We start from the raw sequence: 26,878 nt of genomic DNA on the forward strand, positions 1-26,878 counted from the left end.
GTGGGGTGTGCCGGGGCTGCGGGCGTGGGCGCACAGAGCCCGCGGAGCTCTCCGCGCTTGAGTTAAATCACAGACTTCTCACGGTCCCCGCCACAGAGGTCACCCCCGGCGGGTAACGGTGTGGGTTCACCGTAGGGGTGCCTTTGAGCACTTCTCCCACACTGGGGAATAATCCTTCTGTTCCTATCCCGTCCCCTACTTGAGAAGGAGGCTTTTGACTGCGAAGGGAGTATTTTCACGAAGCGCCAGAAAATGACCACGCATTTTAGAGAAAGGTCGCTGCTCGCTTCCAGCCTCACCTAGTCTGGGCAGCGGCCAGGACCCGTCTCTCCAAACTCCCCCCTCCGCAACTTAGCGGAGGGAGAGATGCCAGCGCGGTAGAGTCATGCCGCTGGCTTGGGCACCATTGGCTCATGCCTGGAACACGCAGCGGCGAGTACGCACATCTGGCGGCCAGCCCGGGCGGCTCCGGTCCTGATATGGAGAGAGAGGGCGGGCGGGTGCTTGTGTCCCGGCGTGCGAGGCCGGGAGAACGCTCCCCGGCCGGCTCCTCCCCGAGCTTGCATCACCGGTCCCTCTTTTCCCCTCCTCCTCTTTGGCCCCTCCTCTCCGCCCCCCACCCCACCCCGGCTTTCGCCCAGCCTAGTTCGGCTGGTTCTCGGGGGAAGCTATTAATAGCATTACGTCAGCCTGGGACTGGTAACCCGGAGGAGGGCGCGCCGCCAGCCTGAGGGCTATAAAAGGGGTGATGCAACGCGCTCCCAGCCACAGGCGCACGCAGCGAGGCGCGCACTGCACAGCGCTCTCCCCGCGCCGCCGCTCCAGCGGACCCGCCAGCCCGCGCGCCGGCTGTGCGCCCTCTGTGCTCGCCCGCCGGCCCCACAAACAGCCCGACCCCACCCCGACCCCGCCCGCCCTCCGGACCCTGGGCGCCCCGAGTGGAGCCAGGAGGTGAGCGTTGGAAGCCGAGTGAGCGCGGCAAGGGTGGCTCGCTTTCGTTCTCTTTGCGCCCCTCTGGTAACCAGTCGCCGGCCCCTGCGCCCACCCCCGACACTTGTCCCCCGCCTCTGGCTTCGAAAGAACTCTGGCTGAACTTCTCCCAGCCACCACTGCTTCTCGGCGCTTTAGAAACTTTATCGCAAAGAACTTTCTCTTTTGACCTGGGGCGCGAAATGCTCCTGGCAACCGAGAGGTCGGGCTCCCGCTCCTCCACTGGCGTCGGAGCACAGCTCCTCTCCGCCCTTGCGTTTACTTACCCCCTGGGAGCGGTCGACGGGTGGTGGGTGCTCAGGGTGTCCGAGCCTATCGGGCTCGCCGACCGGCTCCATCCCTTGCTCGGTGCGCGGGCACTGCCACTTGCGAGCCCAGCCTTCCCGAGAGGCGCGGAGGCCGATGCTTGCGGAAGGGCTGCCCCAGAGGCGGAACGGAATGAATGGGGAAGGAGCGGGCGAGCCGGGGTCGCGCGCGCGGCCGCTGGGGGTCGCCCTGCCCGCCCCGGAGCGCCGGGAGGCAGGACAGCGCCGGTAGCCCGGAGCGAAAGTTAGTTGGGTAAGTTTACAGAGGTGGCGCGCGCTCATGTGGCTGCCCTAGGGCAGAAGGCGGAGAGGCTCCCGGCACAGATGCCCAGTGTCTGGGCCGGAGACGTCCTGTCCCAAGTTTCTCACACGCTTTTCTCTAGTACCTGTGACTCAAGCTCTGGCTCTTCCTCTGGCGTTTCGCGGATTTCTCTGCTTTCCATCGGGGAGACCCACCGTGGGGGGAAGCGACAGTGCGAAGCCAGTTCAGGTAATTGAGAGACTGGCTCTGTGGTCTAGGGGGCAGGACCCTGAGAGCTTACACTGCACTTGATGTCCTGGGCCTCGCTCAATATACCCAGCTGGGAAATGTGGGCATATAGACACTCCGGGCCCCTCTGCCTGTTTGCGGGCACGAGGTGGTGGTTGGACTGGACAACCGTTACGGTCCTGTCTGGACGAAGGTTTTCAGATTCTAGGGGGGTGTAATTGAAAGACAAGGGACGGATGAGGGGACTCGAGTGACTTGAATGAGGGGGCTTGGACGTCACTGGCCGGCCTCCGAGGCAGTGGGGGAAAAGGGACTTCTTTTGTGGGGCATCTCTTCCCTTCCCCACGTTCTTTCCACTGGAATGGTTCTCCTTCTCTGCTCCCCCCCACCCTCTTTTCATCTGATCGAATCACTTCCTTTCCTTCTATTTTCTTTTCCCTAATTTCATTTCCAAATCGCACATGCTTTCTTACAAATAAAGGAGCTGCTAATCCCTTGATGGAGGCAGAAAAAAAAAATTGGGTGCTAGAAAATCTGGGTGCTCTCTTAATGCACTTGTTTCAGTGTGGGTGACGGTCACATGTTTGGGGCCTCTGTCTCTTAACTTTAAATGAAGGAGAAATTGGTATAACTGTCCCCCTGTTTTGCATGTAGCATTTGTTGTAGAATAATGCTACTGCTTTGAGGATATCCTGGATGAAGACTGGGGTGGGGGTGGGTTTTAGTGTTATTATTGTCTGGGTGGTTTCAGAGGTAACACCGCAGGCAGCATCTGAGGCACACAGTGTGACTAATATACAGTACCCAGCACCTGTGGCAGCTGTTGGAGCCTCCAGATCCTTCCTATTTTAACCCCACCATTCTCTCTCCCCCTCTTGGTCTTTTCTCCCCATTGTCCCCTTTCTTCCCCTCCCTGTCTTAGTCCTATCAAAGCCTCCTCTGTGGTGGGTACAGGTTCCTAGGACTATTGACCCTTCATCTACCTGGCCAATGGCTCTGTTCTCCATTTGCCTCGTTGGTTGATCCTTGCGGTGTTGAATCTCTGTTGGTGATGAAGCAGAATGAGCAGCAGGTGGATGGTCAACAGCTTGGCCTGGGCTGGGCCACTCGCCAGCTTTATGGCCTTGGGCAAGTCACTTTACCTTCCTGGACCCCATTTTACTCAATTACAAAATGAAGATTTGACCTGGACGACTCTAATATTGGGTGTTCTATCCCATTGGATAGAGCTCATGGTTTCTTCCCTTTTCAAATGGGCTGGGCATGGGACAGGGTCAGTGGTTCCAAGTGTTACTCAGCCTGGGGAAGAGGAAGTACATAGCCAGGACACGACAGGAACCGGAAACGGTTTCATGTGTGAGACCTGGTCATTTCTCAAGTACTTAAGACCAGTGGGGACAAGCTGGGGCCAGCAAATAGTGGGGTGGAATTGATCTGGTGCACCAAGAGCCCAGAGGTCAAGGTGCAAAAGAAGCTGTCTGTGACTGACCTGAATTTCTTGAGGGTTCCAGTTAATTCATGATTAGTGGGGCTCAACTTCATTGACAGCAACATTATGAGTCCCCCCTGAAATGGGGAAAGTGGAATCACAGTAATAATGGCTACCCAGGATGTGTGTAAATCCACCTTCACATATCTCATATGATCTTCCTGACAGCCCTGGGAGGGAACTGGGGCAGGCGGTATTGGTCTCATTTTACATATGAGGTGACTGAGGTCCAGAAAGCATGCCAACGGGTGCTCAGCGTGTGAGTGGTAGTGATAGGCCTGCAAGCGTCATCTCTGTCCTGATGTCTAGCCTTACACCTACAACTGCAGTGTCTATATACCTACTTCCAGTGGGCCAGGAGAAAGACCAAGACAGGAAGTTAGTGAAAGAACTGGCTACCTACTATAAGATGTTTTATGAGCAGTGCTTAGTGGAAAGAGATGAAAATTAAAAGTGAAAATTCAAGGTAGTAGCAGCTACTAGGAAATAAAATCTGGGAGCTGAATTTCCAGTTAAAGAAATATATGAGTAAAGTTTCACTTTCTTGGAAATGATGAAACTACCGATTGTATGACACGATTTCTGATTAGAGGTAATGAGAAGCAAAATGCAGGTTCTTTGTAATAAGTCTAGACAATTTTAAGGTCAGTACAGAAAGTCAGCTCAGAAAATCGTCTAAAATTTTTTCTTCAAAGGGGGATGTTCAAGGGTCTCAACTTTCTTAAAAACTGAAGGTTTAACTTCATTTTTCTTGTAGGGGCACAGCCTGAGTCTAGGCTGATCACATTTTAAGAGAATGAGGCAACAAATAACTGGAAAGTATCTCAAGAAACTGAACTTTAGCTGAGTGCAGGAAAAACCCAGATCGTTACAGTTAAAACTGCTTTACTTTCTGAAAGGCTTTTAAACATTTTTACAACCTGTTTCCATCCTCAAGTAAGCCCACCCAATGCTTTTCATAAAAACATTCCATACCACTGGCATTCTTCAGTTTCTTTCATCAGGACTGCTGACTTTACACTAAGAAGGGGGGAAAAAAACCCCACACAGCAGACCCCAAGCCCTGAAAGCTCATTAATAAACTTGGGAGGTGAAATGGAACTACGCTCAACTGTGGTGGAATTCAAACTGCCTGTGCAGAAGGGAGCCATGCCGTCCTTCAGACAAAGGCCAGCCCAGTGGTAGCTCTGAAATCCATCCCTGAACTACTGCGTTTTTAATAACGTTGGAAAGGGAGGGAAAACACAATTGCATGGGAGAATCTTAAGCCTCTGGCTTTGGAGAGCTGGTTTCTCAGAGTTTATCGGAAAAGTCTCCTCCCCGCATCCTAAGATTACAGGATTCAACTGATAGAATATCAGTTCTGAGTCATGACATAGGGCTTTGGGAAGAGAATCACATACGTTTCCTGGGTTTCTCTGAATAGTCAACAATGGTGGTGTTCATTGGCCTGGAATTCTTGCCACCATCAGTGTATCTTGGATCTTAAGGGGGATGTACAGGGTGTTGTATTCAGAAGTGTCTGAGATCAAAGACAGTGACCAACCACCCACCCACCTAGACCCCACAGAGCATCTGTTGCAGAGCCAGCCCTGGGCTGGACAGATCTCTGGGAGGCCCAATAATAACATATTTCCTAGTTGCATTATATTTTCCAGGGCATATTCAGGTATTATTTCTTCAATGCCTTGCACAACTCTGGGAAAATAGGGTGATTGTTTTTAGACTTCTTTTACAGAGGAGAGAGAAGGCTCTGGGAGGTAAGATGATGACGCATAAGGAAGTGAGCCTCAAATCTTGATGTTCTGACCCCAAACTGGGAATTCCTAAATGCAGGCAGCAGTCTGAGTGTGCACCCAGGCAGAGAAAGCTCAGGAATTCAATACAGAATTCACATTTTCCCCATGGCTCTTTGCTTAGTCTCCCTTCCATCACTTCAGTTCCAGGACCCTCACCCATCCCCATGCCTACTCCCAACCCTCAAGAAAAGTTTGCTCTGGCTTTTTGTTTGCTTTTACAATTTAGAATAATATTCTATGTTCTGTAAATTAAGGGCATGAGTTCTGGAGTCAAACTTAATTCCAAATCCTGACGCTGCCTCATACTAACTCTATGACTTTGGGCAAATTATTTAGCTTGTCTAAATTTTAGTTACTTCATCCATAAAATGGGACTAGGACCTAACTGGGTTCTCATGAAGATTAAGTGAGATAAGGCACATAAGGTTTCTGGAATGAAGGAGGCACTTGTGAAATGTTAGCGACTTGCCAAAGGGCTTCTTTTCTGTCTGGATTTAGCTAATGACCTCAGGTCCCCAGGTTGAGAGGGATGCTCCAAGGGGACCGCCTGCCCTGAGAATCCCCACATTCATCGCCCCTGGAGAACTGAAAGCAGGGATGAGGGGGGATGGCCACTGCTGGAGGGAGTATACAGCAGGAAGAGATTTATGGAGGGCTATTCCAAACTGGGGCCATGGAACCATTACTATTTCTGCCCTTTCTTGCTTGCTTTTTTTTTGTCCCTTTGTCTTCCCTGGGCTGTAGAAGGATAGGGGGTAGATGGGACCTCAGAGGCCATTTGATTTAACCGCCCCTTCCTCATTTCATGTATTCAGTCGGATAGTCTCCAGCAGTCAGCAGGCATTGGGAGAAGCCGGTGCCAGGGGCTGGGTCAGGCTCTGGAAAGAGCAACAGTGGAGACTCCATCCCGGTGCTGTAGGAGTTCCCAGACATTTGTCACATAAAGGCTGAGACTCAGAGAGCTCGGGTCACACCACTCCTTAGTGCCAGAGCCAGTCCCAGGCCCCCTCTGAGCCCAGCCCAAGCCCTTCCAAACATCACAGGGCTGAACAACACTCCCCAAAAGAGGTCCACATTCTGAGCTCCTCACTTTTCTTTACTCTGAGGTCTTTTGCTTCACCAACCTTTACCTTAAGAAAGGGCTACTCTAGTCCCTTGTGACCTGAATTCCCACACCCCAGCCAAACTGGGATGAAGAAATGCACCTGCTACAGTTACTGTCCTCATTCTCAATGACTTGGATCCAACTTCCCAAGGGGGAAGCTTCAGAGATATATTTGCTAAATTCAAAGGTCCCCCACTCCTTGCTTTTACTTCCACTCACTGATAGATTTAACTTGATTTCAGATACCTTCCAAGTTTTTCTTTCTTTTTTTTTGAAAAGGAGACTGCAAATGGGGTTACATAATAGTCTCACTGATTTTTTTTTTTTTAACGCTCTTCCTCTTTCAGGACTGTTTGAGGCTACATTTGCATATATGCACACCAGCCAATACTAATAGCTCTTGTGAATTCAGAATAGCCTGAAATGCCACCCCTTATAAACTTCAACTAGGCATTTTATCCACATCACTGAGCTGTGTATTTTAAGAACCTGTTTTACTCAAGATGAGGATGGTGTGAAATGAAAACAAAGCAGAAGGCCGAGGGCTAATGGGACCTTCTTCTGGGGGTGGGGCTCAGGTATTGGAGGTCGCAGGTGCGGGGGGGTCCTTGATCCCATGCCCCCAAATCCCTGAAGTAGTTTGGGTTTTGATGTGTCTTTCAGCAAAATGATGCTTCAACACCCAGGCCAGGTCTCTGCCTCGGAAGTCAGTGCCTCTGCCATCGTCCCCTGCCTGTCCCCTCCTGGGTCACTGGTGTTTGAGGATTTTGCTAACCTGACACCCTTTGTCAAGGAAGAGCTGAGGTTCGCCATCCAGAGCAAGCACCTCTGCCACCGGGTGTCCTCGGCGCTGGAGTCAGTCACCGTCAGCAGCAGACCCCTCGAGATGTCAGTCACCAAAGCCGAGGTAGGTTCTCCCAGGGGTGCCCTTTCTTCCTGCACTTACTTACTGCACACCTACCATGCGCCAGGCATGCTCTAGGCGGGGGGCTTCGGGCATGAATACAACAAAATCACTGCCCTCACAGGGAGCTTACCTTCCACTGGGAGGAGACAGACAACACACAAGATAAGTAAATCCATAAAAGACAGACAGGCAAAGGAGAAAAATAAAGCAGCAAAGGGGGACAGGGGAGTGGGGTAGGAGTGGGGTTGCTGTTTTAAACCAGGACTTCAGGGGAGGCTTCACTGATAGAATCGCCTTTGAGCAGAGACTCGAAGGAGGAGTGGATAAGGGCCATATGGGTATCTGGCAAAAGATCAAGAATAAGGGCACTGAGGGAGGGGCGTGCTGAGGGCACAGGACCAGTAGCAAGGAGGGCCAAGTGGCTGGGGTCACGTGTGGGGTGGGGAGTGAGGCAGGCGCTGAGCTCACGGGTGGAGGCCAGATCACGTTGGGTGTTGTAGGCTATTGTAAAGACACGCCGTGTACTCAGAGTGAGGTGGCGAGCCCCTGGGAGGGTTTCTGAGCAGAGGAGCGACATGGTCTAACCTGATATTCCTAAATGATTACCCTGGCTGTCGAGTCGAGAATGGGCAGTACGAGCGAGGGCAGAAGCAGGGTACCGACACGAGAGGGTCTGCATCGGGATGAGGGCCGTGAGGTGCCGAGAAGTTGTCAGTTTCTGGAGCTGTCCTGATGGTACAGCTGATTTCCCGGAGTCATACATCGGGTATGACTCCAAACAGGAGTCAATGGTGACGCCAAAATTTCTGGCCTGACCAGCAGTAAAGATGGAGAGCCTATTTGCTGCTGAGGTTGGGACTGCAGGACATTGGGTGGGACAAGAGCAGGCATCCATCCTGTTCAATGCCCCAGTGGAGGTGTGAAGGAGGCAGTTGGATACGTGGGTCTGGAGCTGAGAGGAGAGTCAGGGCCAGAGATACAGAGTTGGAAGCCATCAGCGTATGGATGGTATTGAAAGCCATGAGTCTGTCTGTATGAGATCACCTTCGGTGTCCAGTTGTTCTGAAGAAGCAGAGAGTGTGTTGATTGTTTTCATCACTACGAGAACCCAGGTGGCCAGGCTGTGGAGCAAGGACCAGTCGGCCATGCTCACAGCCTCGGTACAGGTTCTGCTCCAAGTTCACTTCTGTCTCTGACGCTTGTGCTGTTCTCCACTCGGCAGCCTTTTATAAGACACCTGGAGTAACAGGCATGGTGAGAAGTCTGGGAGGTGCTTGCTGGCAATGCTGTGGTGGTTCGAGAACTTCAGAGCTGAGGTCTCAGCTGTTTTGTCGGCCTCCCCCTCATGGATGAAAGATGGGAGTGTTTCAAGCTCACTTAACTGGCATGGTCACTGCCTTTAGGCAAGAGGTAGTGGACTTGGCCAGAAAAGAACTGAGTTTTAAAGGAAGTTGGTTAGGAACCTTTATGATTCTGTGAAAGGGGGGGCAGGTAAACAATGACTCCTGTATAGAACTGATCTAAGGGTTAAATGAGATGGCATTTGTTAGGGGTCTAGCAGAGGGCCTGGCTGAGTGTTAGCATTCAGTGAATGGTAGGCAGGACTACTATATGATGCTATGTCCTTAAGGCAGCATTAGGGGCACTGGCTGTACCCCCAGTTCACCTCAGGGCAAGTCACTGGTGCCCAGTCCAATATTGGAAAGTGCAGGGTGGGAACATGGGACACTCAAGGAAAAAATTTAAAAATTTTTTTCTAATTAAATCTTGAAATTACAGGATGCAGTGGAAGTAGTGGGGTGCCATGGAAGGAAGGAAAACATTTTGGAGGGATATCTGGAGGGTTCTCCAGAGCAAGAAGCAGGCAGCCAGCTTCATGGAAGCAGTCTTAAAGTTATCCAACTCATGTATTGTGATTTTTTTGTTCATCAAGTGACCTTCTGATCTTAGGTCAGTTTAACAAGTAGATTTTTCTACTGGGAAGAGAATGTACCAAATGACCTAGTTGAATGTTCTGGTCTCCTTGGTGGCTGTTAAGTCTCAACTTAAGGCACTGAGCCTGTGAAACCCACGGGCATCCTGTGTATCTGGGCAGCGTGAGCCTCCTCCCCAGATCCCAGGCACCTCTGGGAATGCAGCACGGTGGAATGAGGCAGCTGTGGCCAAGAGAGGACACAGGACCGGGAGCCACAGGCCTGGGTTTTACATCCAGTGTTGTAGCCTACTGGTCTGCTGACCATGAGCTGGTGATTCCTGGGCCTCCCTTGGCACATTACTTTTGGCCACTCTGTGCCTCATTTGCACATCAATAAAGTGAGGGGATTGATCTAAATGGCCTTTAGAAAGGCTTTTCCATGTCTGACACTTTGTGACTCTGAGATTTGCTCTACTTTCAAGTACTTCCTTTTATGAGAATACTTTGAATCCTCCCCCACTGTCCAAAAGTATCTGTAGAGTTAGTTGCAAAGGAAATTCTAGACTTGCTGAATTCTTAATGAAGACATTGATGACGAGGTTAATGATGATAATAACTAAAGCTTCCATGGCACCTAAACCCTGTGCAGAGGGCTTTACATAGATTAACTAATTTGACCCTCATCACAACCCTATTGGGTAGGTAAGATTATTGATCCCATTTTACAAATGAGGAAACTGAGGCTCAAAAGAGCATAGTAACTTGCACAAGGTCTCACAACTAATAGGCAGTGAAGCTGAGATTCAAAGGTAGTTTAGTCTAAACCCAATGTCCGCCTATGTGGTTCTAGGATCCAAGACATAAAAGGTAGAAATGCCTCTCATCGTATTTCCCCCTTGGGCTTTGTTTCTCTATGTTGTAAAGCCTCCATCTCAGCCCAACCTTAAGTCAGTGTCATCTAATCCAAAGTGAGAGGTGAGGTGATCGTGGCGTCCCAGGATCTCTTTGATTTGCAGTGAGGCTCCCATGGCCTTTCCTGCTGTCTGGAGCAGTGACAAGTGACACGACAAAGTTCTGACATTAGTGGCCTAAACCATCACCCACTCTGCTCACTGTGAGTGCTTCACTCCCGCTGGACTCTGGTCTCTGAGCCAAGTCCAGCAGCCAGACTTTGCTCGCTCCCCATCAGTCCAGAGGCGAAGTCAGGATCAGAGTGAACTTCACAGAGGACCAGATGGTAAAGCAGGACAGGGTTTTGTTCTCTGAGGATCGCAGGGCTGGCTCAGGGTGGGGCACAGAGGAAGAGATCAATATCAACTTGTTCGATGAATCAATGGATGGTTCTAGTTCTCCACCCACAGGTGGCACCAAGCCATGGGCTGATAACGCCACTTTGGTTGGGGAATAGGCTTGGGTTCCTCTTCTCCAGGAGCTGCACGGGCTTCTCCTGAATTTAGGAAGGAGGTGCTATGATGATGTTCCAGGTGAAGATAGAGATGAATCGAAGAAGAGGCAGGGGGAATGGGTGGCAAGGTGATATTCCTGAGGTCATTCCTGGTTCTAGGGGAAAGGACGTATTTACTGAACAAAATCTGTTTCTTGCTCTAGTTGATAACCAATAGTTGTCACTTTGACTATCAAACTCCTATTTTAAAATCCGTATGTTTTTTAAAAGTAAAATAAATTTAATTTACTAATATTGCCAATATAATTTTAACTGTTCTTTGATTTTTCATTATTCTTGAGTGTGTGTGTGTGTGTGTGTGTGTGTGTGTGTGTGTGTGTGTGTGTGTGTGTGTGTGTGTAGAGGTTGCATGCAAAAGTCTAGGGCTTTACTTCTCCGAAACTCTTTAGGGCTGCCCCAGTTTGTCAGTTTTAGCTGGAAATAAAAGGCAGTGTATTTGAGGTGGATTGAATTTCTAGCCTCCCATTAAGCTTGTGCCTCTTGAATTTTACAGGTAGCCCCTGAAGAAGATGAAAGGAAAAAGAGGCGACGGGAAAGAAATAAGATTGCAGCTGCCAAGTGCCGAAACAAGAAGAAGGAGAAGACAGAGTGCCTGCAGAAGGTGAGTGCCTGTGTGCCTTGCTCCTTCCTCTTGCTCACGCCCGTCCCCCGCCAACCTCACGTCACGTGAGGAAGGGGAGTTTGAAAGCCCCTGCCCAGAAATGCTTTCCCAGGAAGGGCATTGTAGCTGGTAGCAGAAATGCCAGTTGCAGAACGACGAAGTAGCAAAGCTGTTAGCACAATGAATGTGACTCTGGGTGTGTAAGAAGCAGGTGTGTGAATTAAAAACCACAAGATCATCTGGTGCCCATATTCCCCCTCGGCCGGTCCATACACGTCCAGAAGCCTCTGGGTATGGGATACGTCAGTCCAGTGAAAGAGGCTTCAGTTGCCCATTTTCCTCAGGAAAGAAAGCTGCCACCTCTCATCTGGCTCACTGTGAAAAGCCTTTAATTAATCTCTTCAAACAAGCTATTTCCTTAATCCACAGGCAGAGGTTACACTTTCTTTGCTTTTCTCTCTCGTTCTTAACTCTGCAGCCCTTCTCTTTGGTGCATCCAATAGTCTGTGCTCCCAGCTGCATTCAGCCGGCTCCCCTTCCAGAAGGGAGAAGCGCCACTGGCAACGGCATCTGCGGGCAGCTGGAGCAGGCCGTGATGCAGTCTTTCCAGTGGCTGTGTCCCCTCTCCCAAGTGTAGACAGGCCAGGGCAGAGTCTTCACCCAGGTTCCACAGGTCCCCAAGGGTTCTGTCAGTTGCTTCAGGGGGTCAGTGAAAATTAAGACATTTTGTTTATCGCTATGTACATTCTTTCTGGGGAGATGAGCTTCTCAGTGAAATCAGTGACCCACAGAAGACTAAGCACCATGAGTCTGGATTGCCTTCCAGTCCCCAAGGCCCTTTCGGGTCCAGAAGACCTGCCCATGGGCTGTTGTACTTGTGTAAAGAAGATCTCTTTGCCATTGCTTCTATTGCTGTTTCGTTACTATTAGGGTCACAACCTGCCTCAACCTTGAGTGGAAACTCAAGGCATCTCTGAAGGAGCCTCCAAGTTCAAAGGCTTCTCCAGGCTCTGGATTCTCCCAAACCTAATGCTGCTGTCCCGGCTTTGTGGGGCACTGTAGCAGGGAGCCAGCGGCCATTTCCAGCTTGATGAGCCCCGACGTGTCCCAGCTGTTACCCCTTGCCACCCAGGGGCCACCAGCAGGCCACCCCGTTCCTCATTGGCCCGTGGCTTCCCTTCCTAATCCCTCTGCTGCTTGTCCCCCAGGAGTCAGAGAAGCTGGAGAGTGTGAATGCCGAACTGAAGGCCCAAATTGAGGAGCTCAAGAATGAGAAGCAGCATTTGATATACATGCTCAACCTGCACCGGCCCACATGCATTGTCCGGGCTCAGAACGGGAGGACTCCAGAAGATGAGAGAAACCTTTTTATCCAACAGATAAAAGAGGGAACATTGCAGAGCTAAGCAGCCGTGGTATGGGGCAACTGCGGAGTCCTCATCGAATCCTCCTTTTACATCCAAAACCCTGAAGCCATTGGAGATCTGACTTCCTGTGCACCTCTTGAATCCCAGCAGCAAAGAACCATCACGGTGGGAGGGCCCTCGGTGACTTTCCACTCTACCCCAGAGTGGACTTTGGACCAGGGCAACAAGGGCATCTTTTTCCTCAACTCCAGAATTTAGGCCTTAACATCTTGGCCTTCCTTGGATTCTCCAGATGGCCCCTGGTTAGGGTCCTGCCTGCCTTTCATCTGGATTCTGCAAAAACCAGGCCTCCCACCATTAGGATTCATGCAGAAGCATCATCTGTACCCTGGGTGGGTGGGGTGGGGCCACCTCCTCTGCTGCCACTGCCACTGTCACTTGTAGGGGACGTGGAGTGAGAATGGCATTTTGTGAAGCTGTGCGATGGCTAGGGTTGTGCTTTCTAGCAAATATGCTGTTCTGTACAGGAATTACCGTGTGCAAGGCGTTCGTTTCAAAACTAGGCGTTGTGCTCTTCTGACGTTTGCGCCACACAACACCACTGTGACTTTCTCATCACTTTCCTCAGATCTGGTTTCTGAGAATTTGGGGGGGGGGGTTGTCTATCATATCAGCACGTGCAGTGTCTTGCAAAGTATTCAGGTGGCCAGAAGAGGTTGTCAGCCCCGGGAGAACAGAATTGTGCCAGCCTGGACTGAGTGCAGTTTTGTGCCAACAGAAAAGGCCTCTTCCCCTTGGCACCCAAGCATTAACGCACGTCCTCTGTTGCAAACTCAGTTATAATGTCACAGGAAGAAAGCAGAAACAGAGTCCAGCTTCCGAAGGATTAGGATTCTCTGCTCAGTGACTTAGGTCAGGAATTTTTTCTAGGCCGGAAGAGCCAAAGAATATTCCATTTTCCTTTTCTTGTGGTTGAAAACCACAATCAGTGGAGATGCATTTGAAGCCAGGTGATGCCTAGGCTTTAGCATTATTAGATGTTAATGGCATTGTTTCTGTCATGCAGATGTTTGTAGAAATCGGGCCCAGAGCATTTATAGCTGTGAGACAGTCACTCACACTGGCCATGAGGACTCTGGCTACTGTCTGTTTAAATTCTGACGTTTCTGTGAAATCCTCAGAGTGTTTAATCCTACTCAGTAGTATCATTACAATTTTCTGTAAAAGAAGATATTACTTATTTATCCTAGTATTCCTAACCTGTCAATAGAATAAATATTGGAACCAAGACATGGTGAACTTAAGTGTTGTGCTGGTTTGTGTTCTTTTAAATTGGTTGTTTGTTGAGATCTAACCATTTCCCTCCCCTCTCCTTTGGAGATGGTGGTGTAGGGGGTGGTCTCGAGCTTTAAATATTCTGCACGTGTTGTTCTTTGTTCTCTGGGGTGCCACTAGGTGGGATTTTTGACTTTCAATCCTGTTCCTCAGTCTGTGGTTTCTGATGCTCAGTTTCTCATTGACAAACCCTAGGACACAACAGCAAGCATACCCTTTAGATTGTTTGGTATTAAGATAGAATTTTGGGGGCTTCCCTGGTGGCGCAGTGGTTAAGAATCCGCCTGCCAACGCAGGGGACACGGGTTCGAGCCCTGGTCCAGGAAGATCCCACATGCCATGGAGCAACTAAGCCCGTGCGCCACAACTACTGAGCCCGCGTGCCACAAGTACTGAAGCCTGTGTGCCTAGAGCCCGTGCTCCGCAACAAGAGAAGCCACTGCAATGAGAAGCCTGTGCACCACAATGAAGAGTAGCCCCCGCCCGCCGCAACTAGAGAAAGCCTGTGCAGAGCAACAAAGACCCAACACAGCCAAAAATAAAATAAAATAAATTTATTTTTAAAAGATAGAATTTTTTTGTGTGTGGTACGCGGGCCTCTCCCTGCAGTGGCCTCTCCCGTTGTGGAGCACAGGCTCCGGATGTGCAGCCTCAGCGGCCATGGCTCATGGGCCCAGCCGCTCTGCGGCATGTGGGATATTCCCGGACCAGGGCACGAACCCGCGTCCCCTGCATCAGCAGGCGGACTCTCAACCACTGCGCCACCAGGGAAGCCCAAAAGATAGAATTTTGATATAAAATCTGAATACCTCAACTACCAGTTTCTCTGAATACACAAAAGCCTAAAATGTACACCTGTTGCTCAACTTGAACCTTACAATCTGTCACAGAACTCCTCGTGTTCACTTGAATTACATCTCTTATAAGGTCCAGGTTTGTGTCTCATTGTTGCAAACAGGTATTTCAAATTTGGAAAAGAATGGCAGTGAGGATGGGGAGGAAGAGAGAGTATAACTTTAGACAGGATAGGTGTGATAATTCAAAGAAAACAGTCCACCTAATTTTCTGGAATCTCCAGAGCATATGATTCCTTAGGTCTGGAACAGAACCAGGGTCCCTTGCTCTTTCCCTGTGCACATATGTAACACTCACAGGCTGGGAATAGAAACTGGCTACTCTGCCACCAATGCCATTTTTCAGAGACATCCTCGCTTCCGTGAATGTTCATGCACATGAAGCATGCCTGCTCCTTTGAACTCACGTATAGTTCCTTTAAACTGTCACCTGTGACACAGGCATCCTAATTTTGCTGCTTTAACTACATATCAGGGGCAGTTCCTAACCTGCACAGAGCATCTGGGGGAAGTACCATTTACCACTTCTTTCAGGAGATAATCTATCTTCCTTGTCTTGGTGGAGGGGGATGAATTTCCTTGCACTTACCTTCTGGATGAGCCACCAATCAGCCGTTATGAAACTTAAGACAGTTTTAAAGCTGCCATGGACAACAACGAATTAGAGAGGAAGGGGGAAGTGGCGATGGCAAGAAACATTGATCTGGGAAACGCATGTAAATCATCAGTGGAACTGTAAGTTCTCTTAACAAATGCATTAAAAATTGTTTTCTTTTCTGTAACCAAGTTTATGTTTCCATACTTTAAAAAGAAAGGATTAATAAGTATTTACCATCAATTTGCTTCGTTCATCTACTTTCACGTTCGACAGAGAGGGAAACCGGGGCTCTGAAAGAATAAACTTGGATGGGATCTCTGCCAGAGTCAGACGCCTGGCTTGACAAGGTCTTTTCCTTGGGCCACCACCTGCTGGGGTTGTGATGTCACAGTGGCAGTGCATGGACAGCCCACCCTCCCTCCTGTCTCCCGCCCTCATCCTGTCCCCTGGCCTTTCCCTGAGATCTGGCCTGACACCTACTTCAGAATAAAGAGCTGTAAAGGGTTCTGGCCCACGACAGGAGTTCTGGAGTTGAAACTTCCACTTTCTGCCAGGAGCTAAAATGCTCTTTTCCATCTTTATCTGAATTTCTCCCACGGGCTTTAAAGAAACCCTGAAACCCAAACCCATACCAAGCTTTTCCTCTCTTCTGCATCCCATACTCTTTGGTTGTGTTCAAGCAGTTTCTCCGTGGAGTAGTGTTTTCATGGATTTGCCTGAGAAAAAACCTCAGAGGAGGCCGGGTTTGTCCAATAAGGATCCTTCTGAGTTCTCATGGTGGCTCTAACCCCAGAAGCTTCTCTATTTGTCTTACCGAAAACTGCTGTCAGGAAGGAATTCACACTGAAGCTTAAAAGGCCAGTTGAAACTAATGCCAATAATAGCTGACATTTATTGAGACAATATACTCAATACTTTACATGCATTATCTCATTTAATCCTCACCGGCAACTGTTATTATCCCCAATTTATAGATGAAGGGGAGAGCTAGGTAGAATGTCCAAGGTCACACAGGTGACCTCTCTAAAGCTGGAAGCTATGTTTTTTAACTATAAAGGTTCTGAGCAGGAGTGTGTGTGTGTGTGTGTGTGTGTGTGTGTATGCTTGTGATAAAATTCACCACTGTAATTTTAGAGTGTACAATTCAGTGGCATTCAGTGCATTCACAATATTGTGTAACCATCACCAATATGTAGTTCCAGAATTTTTCATCACCATCCTGTACTCCCCATTCTCTGCTCCCTCCAGCCCTAGGCAACCACTAATCTAATATCTGTCTCTATGGATTTGCCTCTTATGGCTATTTCCTGTAAATAGAATCATACAATATGTGGCTTCTTTCACTGAGTATAATGTTTTCAAAGTTCACCCATGTTGTGACATATATCAGTACTTCATTCCTTTTTATGGCCGAATAATATTCCACTGTATGGAGGGACCACATTTTGCTTATCCAGTCATGGGTTGAGGGACAGGTGTGTATATTTTAACAGAAAGATGGCCTTTATCCTCAAGGAATGAATCTCTATGGTGGGATTTCAAGCATAACATCAAACTGGAGATAAGAGAGTTGGCAGCAAGGGCCTTTCTCAGAACTTTCAAGTCACAATTCAGAAATCACTTGTTCTGTGACTAGCTCTGTGGGAGTGGCAATGAGGCGGGATGTCTAATGGTACATGCTCCCCACAGGTGTCAAGGCTTCCAAACCACTTCTGCCTGGTAGGGAGGTTACTACAGGACGGCATCTGGCAGGCTCTTGGAATCAAAGCTTACATCTCAGGCTACTCACCCCCCATTTCACTGGGGGAGGACATGTCATAAGAATAACTAGGTTTCCACACACAGGCTGTTGCACAAGCATAAAGGAAGGGAGGATCTGAGTGCTCCCCTGGATAATTTAATCCCCACGTCAGCCCAACTGCTGTCTTGGGTTCTCTCCATAACATATATACACACATAAAATTAATTACGCAACTTCTAATAATGCACCAAATAGGTCTTCTTAAAGGCAGTTAAATCAGTCCAGTTTGAAAACGTCTGGCTGGGCCAAGCTTTCTTTGTGAGGCTAAGTACTGTAGTGGTTCAGAACAAAGGCTTTAGAATCAGGTAGACCTACATTCAAATAGTGCCTCTGCTACCATTAGCTCTGGGAATTTAAACAGGAGATACAACCTCAATTTCTTCACCTATAAACTGGGAACAGCAGTTAACAGTACCAAACTCAGTGCATTCTTACCACCATATGTGAAGAATGCAGCATGGTGCCTAGGAGAAGCAATTTTTAATGTGATTATTAAAAATCACCGTCGTCAACGTTTAATGAGATTTTATGAGAGGACAGACTAAGGATCGCAACTGCCAACTCTACGTTATTCGATACAATTAAACCATGAGCTTAAATGGTTCAAATTTATCCCATCATCTTACATTCCTATAGATTTCATCCAGTAGCTGAATTTGGGGGAGGAAAAGAAAAAGGACCCACACAAAACTTTCCCAGTTGAAGACATTTTTATTTCGGTACGCACCTGAGTCCCTGGCAGGATGGGCCTGTCCTCCGCGGGAGGACATGTCCTCCCCCTCCTTTGGGAGAGGATGGGGGCCCTGCCCTGAGGGGGCAGCTGGGGGATGAGGCAAAGGGCTATGTGACAGCGATAGGTCACAATGAGGCAAAGGGCTATGCGACAGTGATAGGTCACAAAGGACACCAGAGGATAAACAGGCTGTGCCAGGGGGTTAGGCTGAGAAAGTGGTCACTTCTCTCACTAGGACTGAAGTTCACCACAGCCTCTTGGGGAGATTAAAAACCCAGAAGCAGAAGTGAGGGGAGGCAGAGGGGGAGCCTACCATACCTCTCTACACACTTGAAGAGATTCAGCCTGGGGTCCAGGCGCCCTACAGCGTCCCCACTGTGATCATCTGTGCCCCTACCCACGCCCCTGCCTCTGGGAGACCCTGAGGCAAAGGTGGGGCCTGTGGGGCGGGCTTGGAAGAACTGCCATAGGGCCGCCTGTGTGTGACGAAAGAGCACCGCAGCTCGCTCTTCTGCCAGTGAGGCCGAGGGAGGGAAGAGCCAGGGGCCCACCTTAACCGCGCTGCCTGTCGTGATCAAAGGCAGCCATGAGTGGGGACTCTCTGCTCCCGTATCACACGGCCCAGAGCAGCACCGGGGTGGGCCTGTTCAACACCACCACGGGGAAGCTGCAGCAGCAACTGCGCAAGGGCGAATACCACATATTCAAGGACGCACCGGTATTCGAGAGCGACTTTATCCAGATCACGAAGAGGGGAGACCTGATTGACGTGCACAACTGTGTCTGCATGGTGACCGTGGGCATCACATCCAGCAGCCCCGTCCTCCCACTCCCAGACACCATGCTGCTGGCCCGATGGGCCACCGGCTGTGAAGAGCACGCTGAGCACAGCCAGGCCGCCAAGGGCAAGAGCCACGAGGCTGCAAAGACCTTAGAGCTCACCAGGCTCCTTCCCTTGACGCTCGTGAGCATCTCCACTCACAATCGTTGAGAAACAACAGCTGCACGTGAAGTTTGCCACTGGCCGCTCCTGGTACCTGCAGCTGTGTGCCCCTCTGGACACGCAGGAAGACCTCTTCACCTCTTGGGAAGAGCTGATTTACCTCCTGCGACCACCAGTGGAGGGTCTCAGCTGCACCTATGCCGTTCCAGCCTGGGACATGATCTGCATGCCTGTGTTCGAGGAGGAGGACGACGGCAGGAGCCCGGCAGTGGAGGATTTCCAAGGAAAGTGGGATCAGGACCACGTGAGCATCTGCAGCCTCCACTCGTGCTCTGAGCTGGCCGGGGCCACGTCTGCAGCTTTTGCTGGTGGGGAGGGGATCCAACTGGACTCCCACAAGCCCGATACCATGCCCGGTGTGGCCACTGCAAAAGCAAAACCTACAGTGCTTGACAAAGCGTCAGCATCACAGGCAATGACAAAGGTGGAGACAGCAGGGGTGGCAGGAGACACCGAAGCGGGGGCTTTGAGCGTGGCAGTGATCAAGTCTCCTGCCCCTGAAGAGCAGAGCACGGCCACAGCAGCCACAGCCAGCAACGGTCCAGGAGGAAGCAAAACCAACATAGCCACTGGGGGCACTGCCAGAACATCCCTGAGGAGCAGGAAAACGGTGCTGCGAACAATTCAGGGTATGCTTGGCAGGTGCCGCGAGCTATTCAGGGTATGCTTCCAGCACGTCCACCAGCCTCTCCCCAGAGGCCGGCGTGACTGTGGTCGGAGCAGAACCCACCAGCAAGACTGCTGAAGGAAGAGCCGACGAGGAGGACGAGGGGACCCTCATCTCAACCTTGCCACAGGAAGGCAAAGTGAGTGAACAGGATGGCAGCTCACAGAGGGTGTCCCAGGCCTGCAAGGGAAGAAGGGAGAAAAGGGAGCACTGGGGAGAGGACAGAGCTCTTACGAGCCCCTCGCTCTGCAGTTCAGTGGAAAGCCACCACAAGGCAGCGGGGAACAAGACCATCCAGAAAGCAGCTGGCCCGTGCTCAGGCGGCCGCAGAGCCACTAGAGATGACCAAAAGGACAAAGGCCACGGCAGCCCGGGGGGCAGCGAGCAGGGCACTGCTCACAAAGGCATCAGCCGTGCTCCCATCACCAACGAGTCCAGGACCTCGCACAAATCGGGCAGGAGCTTATCTACAGCGAGTTCAGGTCCCACCACCGAGAGACTCAGCAGGATCAGCTCTTTCTTCAGGAACGTCAGAGCCAGTCTCACTACAAAGACAGTGGCCTCCTCACGCGATAAATATGTGAGCATCCTGGCGAAGCCAGTGGAAGGGACCCGAATGGAGGCCGTCGTAGAGACAGCAGAGAGTGGCCAGGGGCTGGAGATCACTGGAGGTGTGACATCTGACACCATGGAGCCAGTGACCGCTGAAGCCCATCAATAGGACCTAGAGCTGGGAGCTGCAAAGGGGACCAGGGCTCAGGGAAATACCCCTGGAGAGCCCATTTCAGCTTCCTCACTGCAATTTCAATAAAAAAACAAACAATCTGAGAATGCATGCAGTGTTTTGTCTGAATTTCTAGGTCCCGAAGCCCAGCTGTAGCCTCACAGTGGATTCTGTGATGTCAGCTGTGCCACAGTCTGACACCCAGTGTCCAGTCAAGGGCAGCCCCATCTCACACACATGCTCGGAGCCAACAGCAGTGCTGCATCTGGCCTCCACTCCTTTCTGGCTTTGCCCCCCAGGGCCATGGCTCAAAGTCAGACTATGGTCTGGGAAGCTCTCCTTCACTATCCCCCTATGCTTTTTATAAACGCTTATTCCCCAGGAAGGTCTGTAAACAAAGCAAGAACAGGACTCATGTCCCCTCGGGCTATTCAGTGGACAGAAATAAGTATTAGCTAGCAATCAGAACCGCAAGCACTCTCATCTAGACTTAGCCGTTCCCTGCCCAGGTATTAGCTCGCAATCAGAACAGCAAGTATTAGCTAGTGTGCCATCGTAAGCATACCACTCGATGACATTTCACAAGATAAGCAACCCCACGAAACTAGCACCTGGCGAAGAATCAGAACATCACTGCAACTCTGGAAGTGCCCCCTTGCAGTCACTCAAGGGTAACCACCACCCTAGCTTCCAACACCATAGATGAATGCTGTTTGCTTTTCAACTTTACATACTGGAATCACGTAGTATGTACTCTTTGACTCTGGTTTCTTTCCCTTAACATTATATTTATGAGGTTTGTGCATGACTTTCCTGGCGATCGTCCATTTAGTTTCACTGCTATACAGTATTCCAGTGTGTGATGATACTACAACTTATTTTGTTATTGATTTCAGTTATTATCAGTTTTGGGCTCTTAAAAATAGTGCTATTATGAACATTTATATACAGATCTGTTGGTAAAAATATACATAAACTTCTGTTCGGCATATACATAGGAATGGAATTGAATATATGCATATGTTCAGCTTCTGATTATACTGCCAAGCTACTTTCCCTCCAAAATGACTATGCAAATAATAATTCCCACCAGGAATGTATTAAAGTCCTGGTTGTTCCACATCCTTGCCAACATTTGATACTGTTTAGCTCTTTCCTTTTAGCCATTCAGGTGGGATATAATGATTTTTCTCCCTTTTTTATGATAAAAATATACTTAAAAGTATATAGTTGGGCTTACCTGGTGGCGCAGCGGTTGAGAGTCCACCAGCCGATGCAGGGACGTGGGTTCGTGCTCCGGTCCGGGAAGATCCCACATGCCGCGGAGCGGCTGGGCCCGTGAGCCATGGCCGCTGAGCCTTGTGTCCGGAGCCTGCACGTCTGGAGCCTGTGCTCTGCAACGGGAGAGGCCACAACAGTGAGAAGCCCGCGTACGGCAAAAAAAAAGGCGCTGAGAGCAGACGGTGGTGGATGGAAGAGCCTCCAGTCGCCCCGGCTGGCACAGCAGTGAGTCACAGGACTCTCAGTGAGTCACACAGCTCTCCACACCTCAAGGCAAAGCCCTGAAAACTATTAGCAGGCCATTAGCTCTCATTCAAGCCCAGCTGGCACGGAGCAGGCTTTAGTCACCCAGCTGCAGAGCTCACACACTGGGTACCCATCCCTTGGACCAGCAGCCTCACCTCCTGAACCCAACGCCCACAGCTGGGTCCAGCCTCAGACCTCCTGCCATTGCCCTGTTTGGGCGAGACTGTGGGGTGGAAGCTCCTAGCTGGTGGGGTCTTTGTCTCACATCCTGTGTACCTCCAGGAACAGGCTCACCAAAGGAAGGAAGATGGGGTTATTCACTGCTCATTAGGTGCCAGCAGCTCGAACACACCGATGTCATTCAGCCCACCCAGCGGCTCTAGGAGGCGGGTCCTCCTCAGCCCTTTGCAAACGAGGAAGAAGTTGCAACTTCCTTAGACCACCACTTAGAACTTCCTTGGATATTTTTAGAGTTGTCATTTTGAAATTTACCTGCTGCTGATACAGTGCTGCTTTGCTACCTTGTTGGTCCAGTGGAAATCCTCAAAGCAGGAGCAGCCCTATTTTAAAATAATAAGGTTAGAGCAAGTGACTTTAATCCAGGTCTCTTTAGCTCAAGAGCACAGAGGGGAGTGTGAGGAAAGAGTGAGGCCACAAGGAATTCTTCACTGGGTAAATTTTCCCCAAACCTCACTAACTGGGAGAAATTGACCACTGGATTATGTGCCTTGAAGGAAAGCAAAAATGTTGAAAGCAGAGTGTGCAGCTTGTTTAGAGAGCAAGCTCTATCATTTGGTCACCTGCTGATGATAATAGCATTGGCTGAGACCTGACCATTTACAACGAAGGCACTTCTGTAGGTAATAAGTTCCAGGAGGGCCAGAACTGAGTATGTCTCTTTCAGCATTGAGCATGGTTTAGCGTCTGAGAGGCCGGTACATTATTGGCATATAGTAGACTTAAAAATGAATATTTGTGGATTGTCTGAATGAGTGGATGTGTGTGATTCATATCCTATTTGCAGGTCCTATGCCCTACAGTGGATTTTCAGTGTCAGGTTGTGAAAGTATTTATGACGGAGATTGGTATTGTTCCCTATCTAATGGATAAAATTACACATCGAAGGACTTTACATTGACATCCCAAAAGCCTCATAGGAATTACTTAACAAAAAAATAAAATTGGATTCTGTATAATTTCTAATTTATAAGCTGGCCACAACACTGGTATTTCAGCCAGTCCTCTGGTAGTTCCGATGACGTCCCCCATGATCACCCAGGCATAATCAGAATGGCTTTAGGATATGGGAGCCAAAATGTTCCTCAGTATTTACTGCTTTGCTAGTCCATTGAAGAAAATGGACTATTGAAAAAATAGCTTCAGACACAATATGGCATTTTATGATTTAGCATGAAATCTGGGAAATATAGAGGTTATCTGAAGCCTGCAATGGTAAAGTTCCCTCTGCTATTGAAGTTATTGTCTTTAAACAAAGATTCTACATCAGTAATGCTATATATATATAATTTTATGATATTCAGGTTAATTTCCTATTCTCTCTAAGGAAGTAATTGGTTGGTTGGTATGAGAGATGCTGTGGCTTCCAAAGATGAAAAGTATTATTTTGTTGTAATTTCCGGCTACCTAAGGATGGGAGAGGCCCAGGACACTGCAGTCAGTATATTATGTGGAGCAGGTTATATTGTGGTTAATTTGTGAACTTTTACGTTTATTTTCTATGCAAGTTTGTGTGCTCCTTTTTGAGTTTTGGTAGATAAGTGTTCTGTAACTTTGGAATACTTGGAGTTACATATATATATATAACTTTATATATATATATATTTTTTAACGCAGTAGTTAAAGCCGTGGAGAGTGTACTAGTCTACTGAGGTTCAAATTCTGGCTTTACCCTATGACTTCCCTGTGGCTTCCTCTGCTCACCTATTAAAAAGGAGGATAATAAGACTGCTGTGGTGAGTTACGTACTAAGTGCTATTTAAGCATTTGCTATAATGATTATGTATACTTGAAGGCAAGGAACTTGCCCCTTGGTCGTCTCTGTATTCCTAGTGCTTAAGAATTCCTAGTGCTTTTCTAGTGCATTGTCTTAGGATAGAGATAGCTCAGTATAGTTCTTCTCACTATAAAGTACTGTTACGTTGAAAGTCTTTGCTTGTGTACTAATAATCTATGACATATCTGCTGAGGACAAGGAAAGGAATAGTTTTAAAACTGCAATGGATAACAAAAGATTGTATGATGTAATGCCTTTATTATGTAATTATAAAACTAACAAATGATCATGGTAGAAAATCTGAAAAACTCCTAGACAAAATAGAGATCAAAAAATTTGCAGTAACCTTCAGAGTGTAGAGTTGTCCATCAATATTAGTGCTTTCACATTTTCCAGGACTTTAAGTAGACTCTGCTTCTTAAGAGTCTATTCATGATATTTTATTTTAATGATGTTTTCATCATGGGGACACACACACACAGAAATCTGTTTAAAAAAAAAAAAGAAAGGCATGTAAATCATTGATGTTTCAGATAGCCACATGAAATAAAGTGAGAAAGGTCAACAAGCTGAAAGAATGTGGAGTAGCATCTCCTTAATTGCTTACATAACTCTGATAATTACCTCTTTGTGGATAAAGTAATTAATGGAGAATCTAATTCAAGAAAAGTGTATGAACTTCAAGCCTTCTCAAAGCCAAGTATTTCTTTCCAGAAAAGGTTACTTTCCACGGCCATGCTTCCTTATTACCTGACAGGGAAAGAGTATTGTATGGCAAAGGATCTTCCCGAAGGAGGGTGCTTCCCACACTGATTGTCATAAATGACTTCGGAATTACTGTTGCTGTATTACCAAAATCTTAAACTAGGATATTTTTGACAAATGCGGTCCTTAGTCAATTTTTAGAGCTACAAACTGTCAGATGGCTCTGAAATAACAATTGTCTGGCTATTCTTCAGGGTGATCACAATATGGTAATGACCTTGAGGTATCATTAAAAAGGAGGAAGGTGTGAATCTTCCTTTGGTTCCAGAGTGAAATGCGAGTTGGAGTTGGAGTTGGAAAAGAGGCCCACAACCAAGTGTTAGAGAAGGAAATGTGAGGTCATTAGTGAAAAACCAGGTTTAAGTTAAGGTGAAGAGGCATGAGGAAATGGTCAACTGTTACAGTATTACAAAGATCATCAAGAAGCATATCCATGAATGTGGTTCGTATTGCAATCTGCTGAAAAAGAGACAAATATCCTGGCCTGGCCTTCATGGAGATTATATTTTATTGCTTCAGATAATAGATTATTGCTGAAAAGGGCCTCCCATAAATTATAACCAAGCAAAGGCAGCAAGATAATTTGTTTTTTCTTTATGTATGTGTTTCTCATACCTACTCACTTCTCTCTTAGGGGAAGAGAAAATCACAAAAAACAAAAATGTCAAATCTCAACTACTCATTTTCAAAATAATTTTTTTTCCAAATTCCAGTGGAGGCAATAGGTTAACTGTTAAGGTTTGTAAGGCTCAAAAAGCTAGATTTTTACAAAGTGTAGCCAAATTTTATTCCATAAATAATAGCTTTGGAAAGAATATGTGATGATGCAAAGTTGGAAAAAGCTGGTTTTTCTTCCGTGAATGGCTTCACTGTGTTGGGAGAAGAGGCAGAGAAGAAATCAAAGTAATTAAACATGGGGTGAGTTTTCCTGATAGGGGACTCTAGTGCTTTAAAATAGACTAGATAATCCTAGGGATAATCTGAGGGTAGAACAGACCAATGCCTCATTTCCAATCTGGTACCCTGGAAGAAAACAGTGTATTTCCTTTGAGGTCTTGAGAGGTTTTTCTTCTGCTTTGTTATGTTTTTGGTTCATTTTGTAATCAACCTTATTAAGGTATCATTTACATACAATAAAATGCAGACATTTTTAGTCAACGGTTCAGTGACTTGTAATTAATGTATACATTTGTATAACTACCACCCCCATAAAGATAGATAACAATTCTAAAACCCTAGAAAGTTTCCTCCTAGGCTTTTGCAAAAGTATCCCCATCTCCCACCCCAAGGCAACCGCGGATCTGTTTTTTATCTTTAGAGATGACTTTTGCCCAGTTTAGAATTTCATGTAAGTTGAATAATACAGTAGGTGCCCTTTTGATCTGGCTTCACTTGCTCAGCACATGGTTTTTGAGATTCATTCATGTTGGGATGTTTTAAACCAGGACTTTAGCCTGGGTGGCTGATGTTGTCTGAAGGCACCTATAGGTACATCTGAGTCTCTGGCATTGTCACTGTCTGTTCTTGGCTCAGTATTTCCAACTTTACTAAGAAGCACAAGGTTGAAGTAAGGAAGATCATTGTCAGTATAATGGGGGTGAAGTGGGTTCTGTTATATAATATTCTCAGCATAAATTGACCTGCTTGGAATCATTGTGTTGATAATCGACAAGGATACTCTTCCTCCAAAAACCTTGATACTATAAAACTTCTAAAGGACGCTGTCCTAGGACTCTTTTAATTTTCATGTTTTGGGAAACATTTCTGGAAAATTCAAATGCTCACAACCTGAGAGAAGCAATTATTCACCTGAAGGCTGACTCTGCTAAAGTTGAGTTGTCCGACCTTTACATGCTGATAGAACCCAAATAGCCTTGCAAAACAATGCTCTCTTATTGGATATAAGCATATAGATTGTTTAAGATGGACGTGTATATGCAGTAAAGTGAAAAAACAAAGAATCTTTGAGTTTCCCTTGCTGTTTTTTTTTATTTTTTCATTTAAGTTTCTATAGCGTATGCTAATAGCTCAGGGAAACCTCAGTTTAGTTTTAGGTCCACTCTACGTAAATGTTGAAGTACTCCATACCCACCTTTTTTCTGCCTTCCTTCTTTTCTTCCATCTTTCCTTTCTAACTTCTTATAATCCATTATACTTAATCCTGCATTTGCTGAGGTGGCAATTAGTGTAGGAAAATACTGTGAAATTTTGCTGTTCAGAATGCATGTTGACCAAATTCTATATTGAGAAAAGGTCTGGATTTACCCAGAGTAACCCTTTCTCAGAGTCTATGAATAAACGCCATAGAAACTGGGCTATATATAATATCCTGACAGGTATGTAGAACTCATAGCAATTGCCCTAAAGAGCTTACCTAGCATAGATGCATATGAATGCATTTAATGATTGCTTTATTGGCAGCAG

At 47.8% G+C, this 26,878-nt stretch overlaps 2 protein-coding genes across 3 annotated transcripts; both read left to right on the forward strand.

The window, feature by feature from the left end:
- The first annotated feature begins 761 nt into the window (after positions 1-761).
- On the forward strand, positions 762-13,737 carry ATF3 (activating transcription factor 3). 2 transcript variants are annotated; one of them, XM_004275268.3, is made up of 4 exons: positions 762-951; positions 6,842-7,085; positions 10,959-11,066; positions 12,275-13,737. In XM_004275268.3, the coding sequence occupies exons 2-4, from the start codon at positions 6,846-6,848 to the stop codon at positions 12,470-12,472; spliced, it is 546 nt and encodes a 181-aa protein (XP_004275316.1). In that variant the 5' UTR covers positions 762-951; positions 6,842-6,845; the 3' UTR covers positions 12,473-13,737. The 2 variants fall into 2 exon arrangements, with proteins under 2 accessions (XP_004275316.1, XP_033293951.1); XM_033438060.2 differs by lacking the exon at positions 762-951 and adding an exon at positions 994-1,548.
- A 4,603-nt stretch (positions 13,738-18,340) lies between these two features.
- On the forward strand, positions 18,341-20,154 carry GARIN4 (golgi associated RAB2 interactor family member 4). Its single transcript, XM_049701132.1, is given in 3 exon segments — positions 18,341-18,742; positions 18,744-19,372; positions 19,410-20,154. Coding segments are annotated over 3 exon segments (1,767 nt in total). The 3' UTR covers positions 20,146-20,154.
- Positions 20,155-26,878: the final 6,724 nt, after the last annotated feature.

Source organism: Orcinus orca, chromosome 1 (assembly GCF_937001465.1).
Source record: "Orcinus orca chromosome 1, mOrcOrc1.1, whole genome shotgun sequence".
Classification (NCBI taxonomy): domain Eukaryota; kingdom Metazoa; phylum Chordata; class Mammalia; order Artiodactyla; family Delphinidae; genus Orcinus; species Orcinus orca.

Coding starts and splice junctions, on each gene's coding strand:
- ATF3 (XM_033438060.2), top strand. CDS start 1,433: ATGGGGAAGGAGCGGGCGAGCCGGGGTCGCGCGCGCGGCCGCTGGGGG. Junction 1,549..6,841: donor CCGGAGCGAAAGTTAGTTGG/GTAAGTTTACAG, acceptor TGTGTCTTTCAG/CAAAATGATGCTTCAACACC. Junction 11,067..12,274: donor AGACAGAGTGCCTGCAGAAG/GTGAGTGCCTGT, acceptor CTTGTCCCCCAG/GAGTCAGAGAAGCTGGAGAG.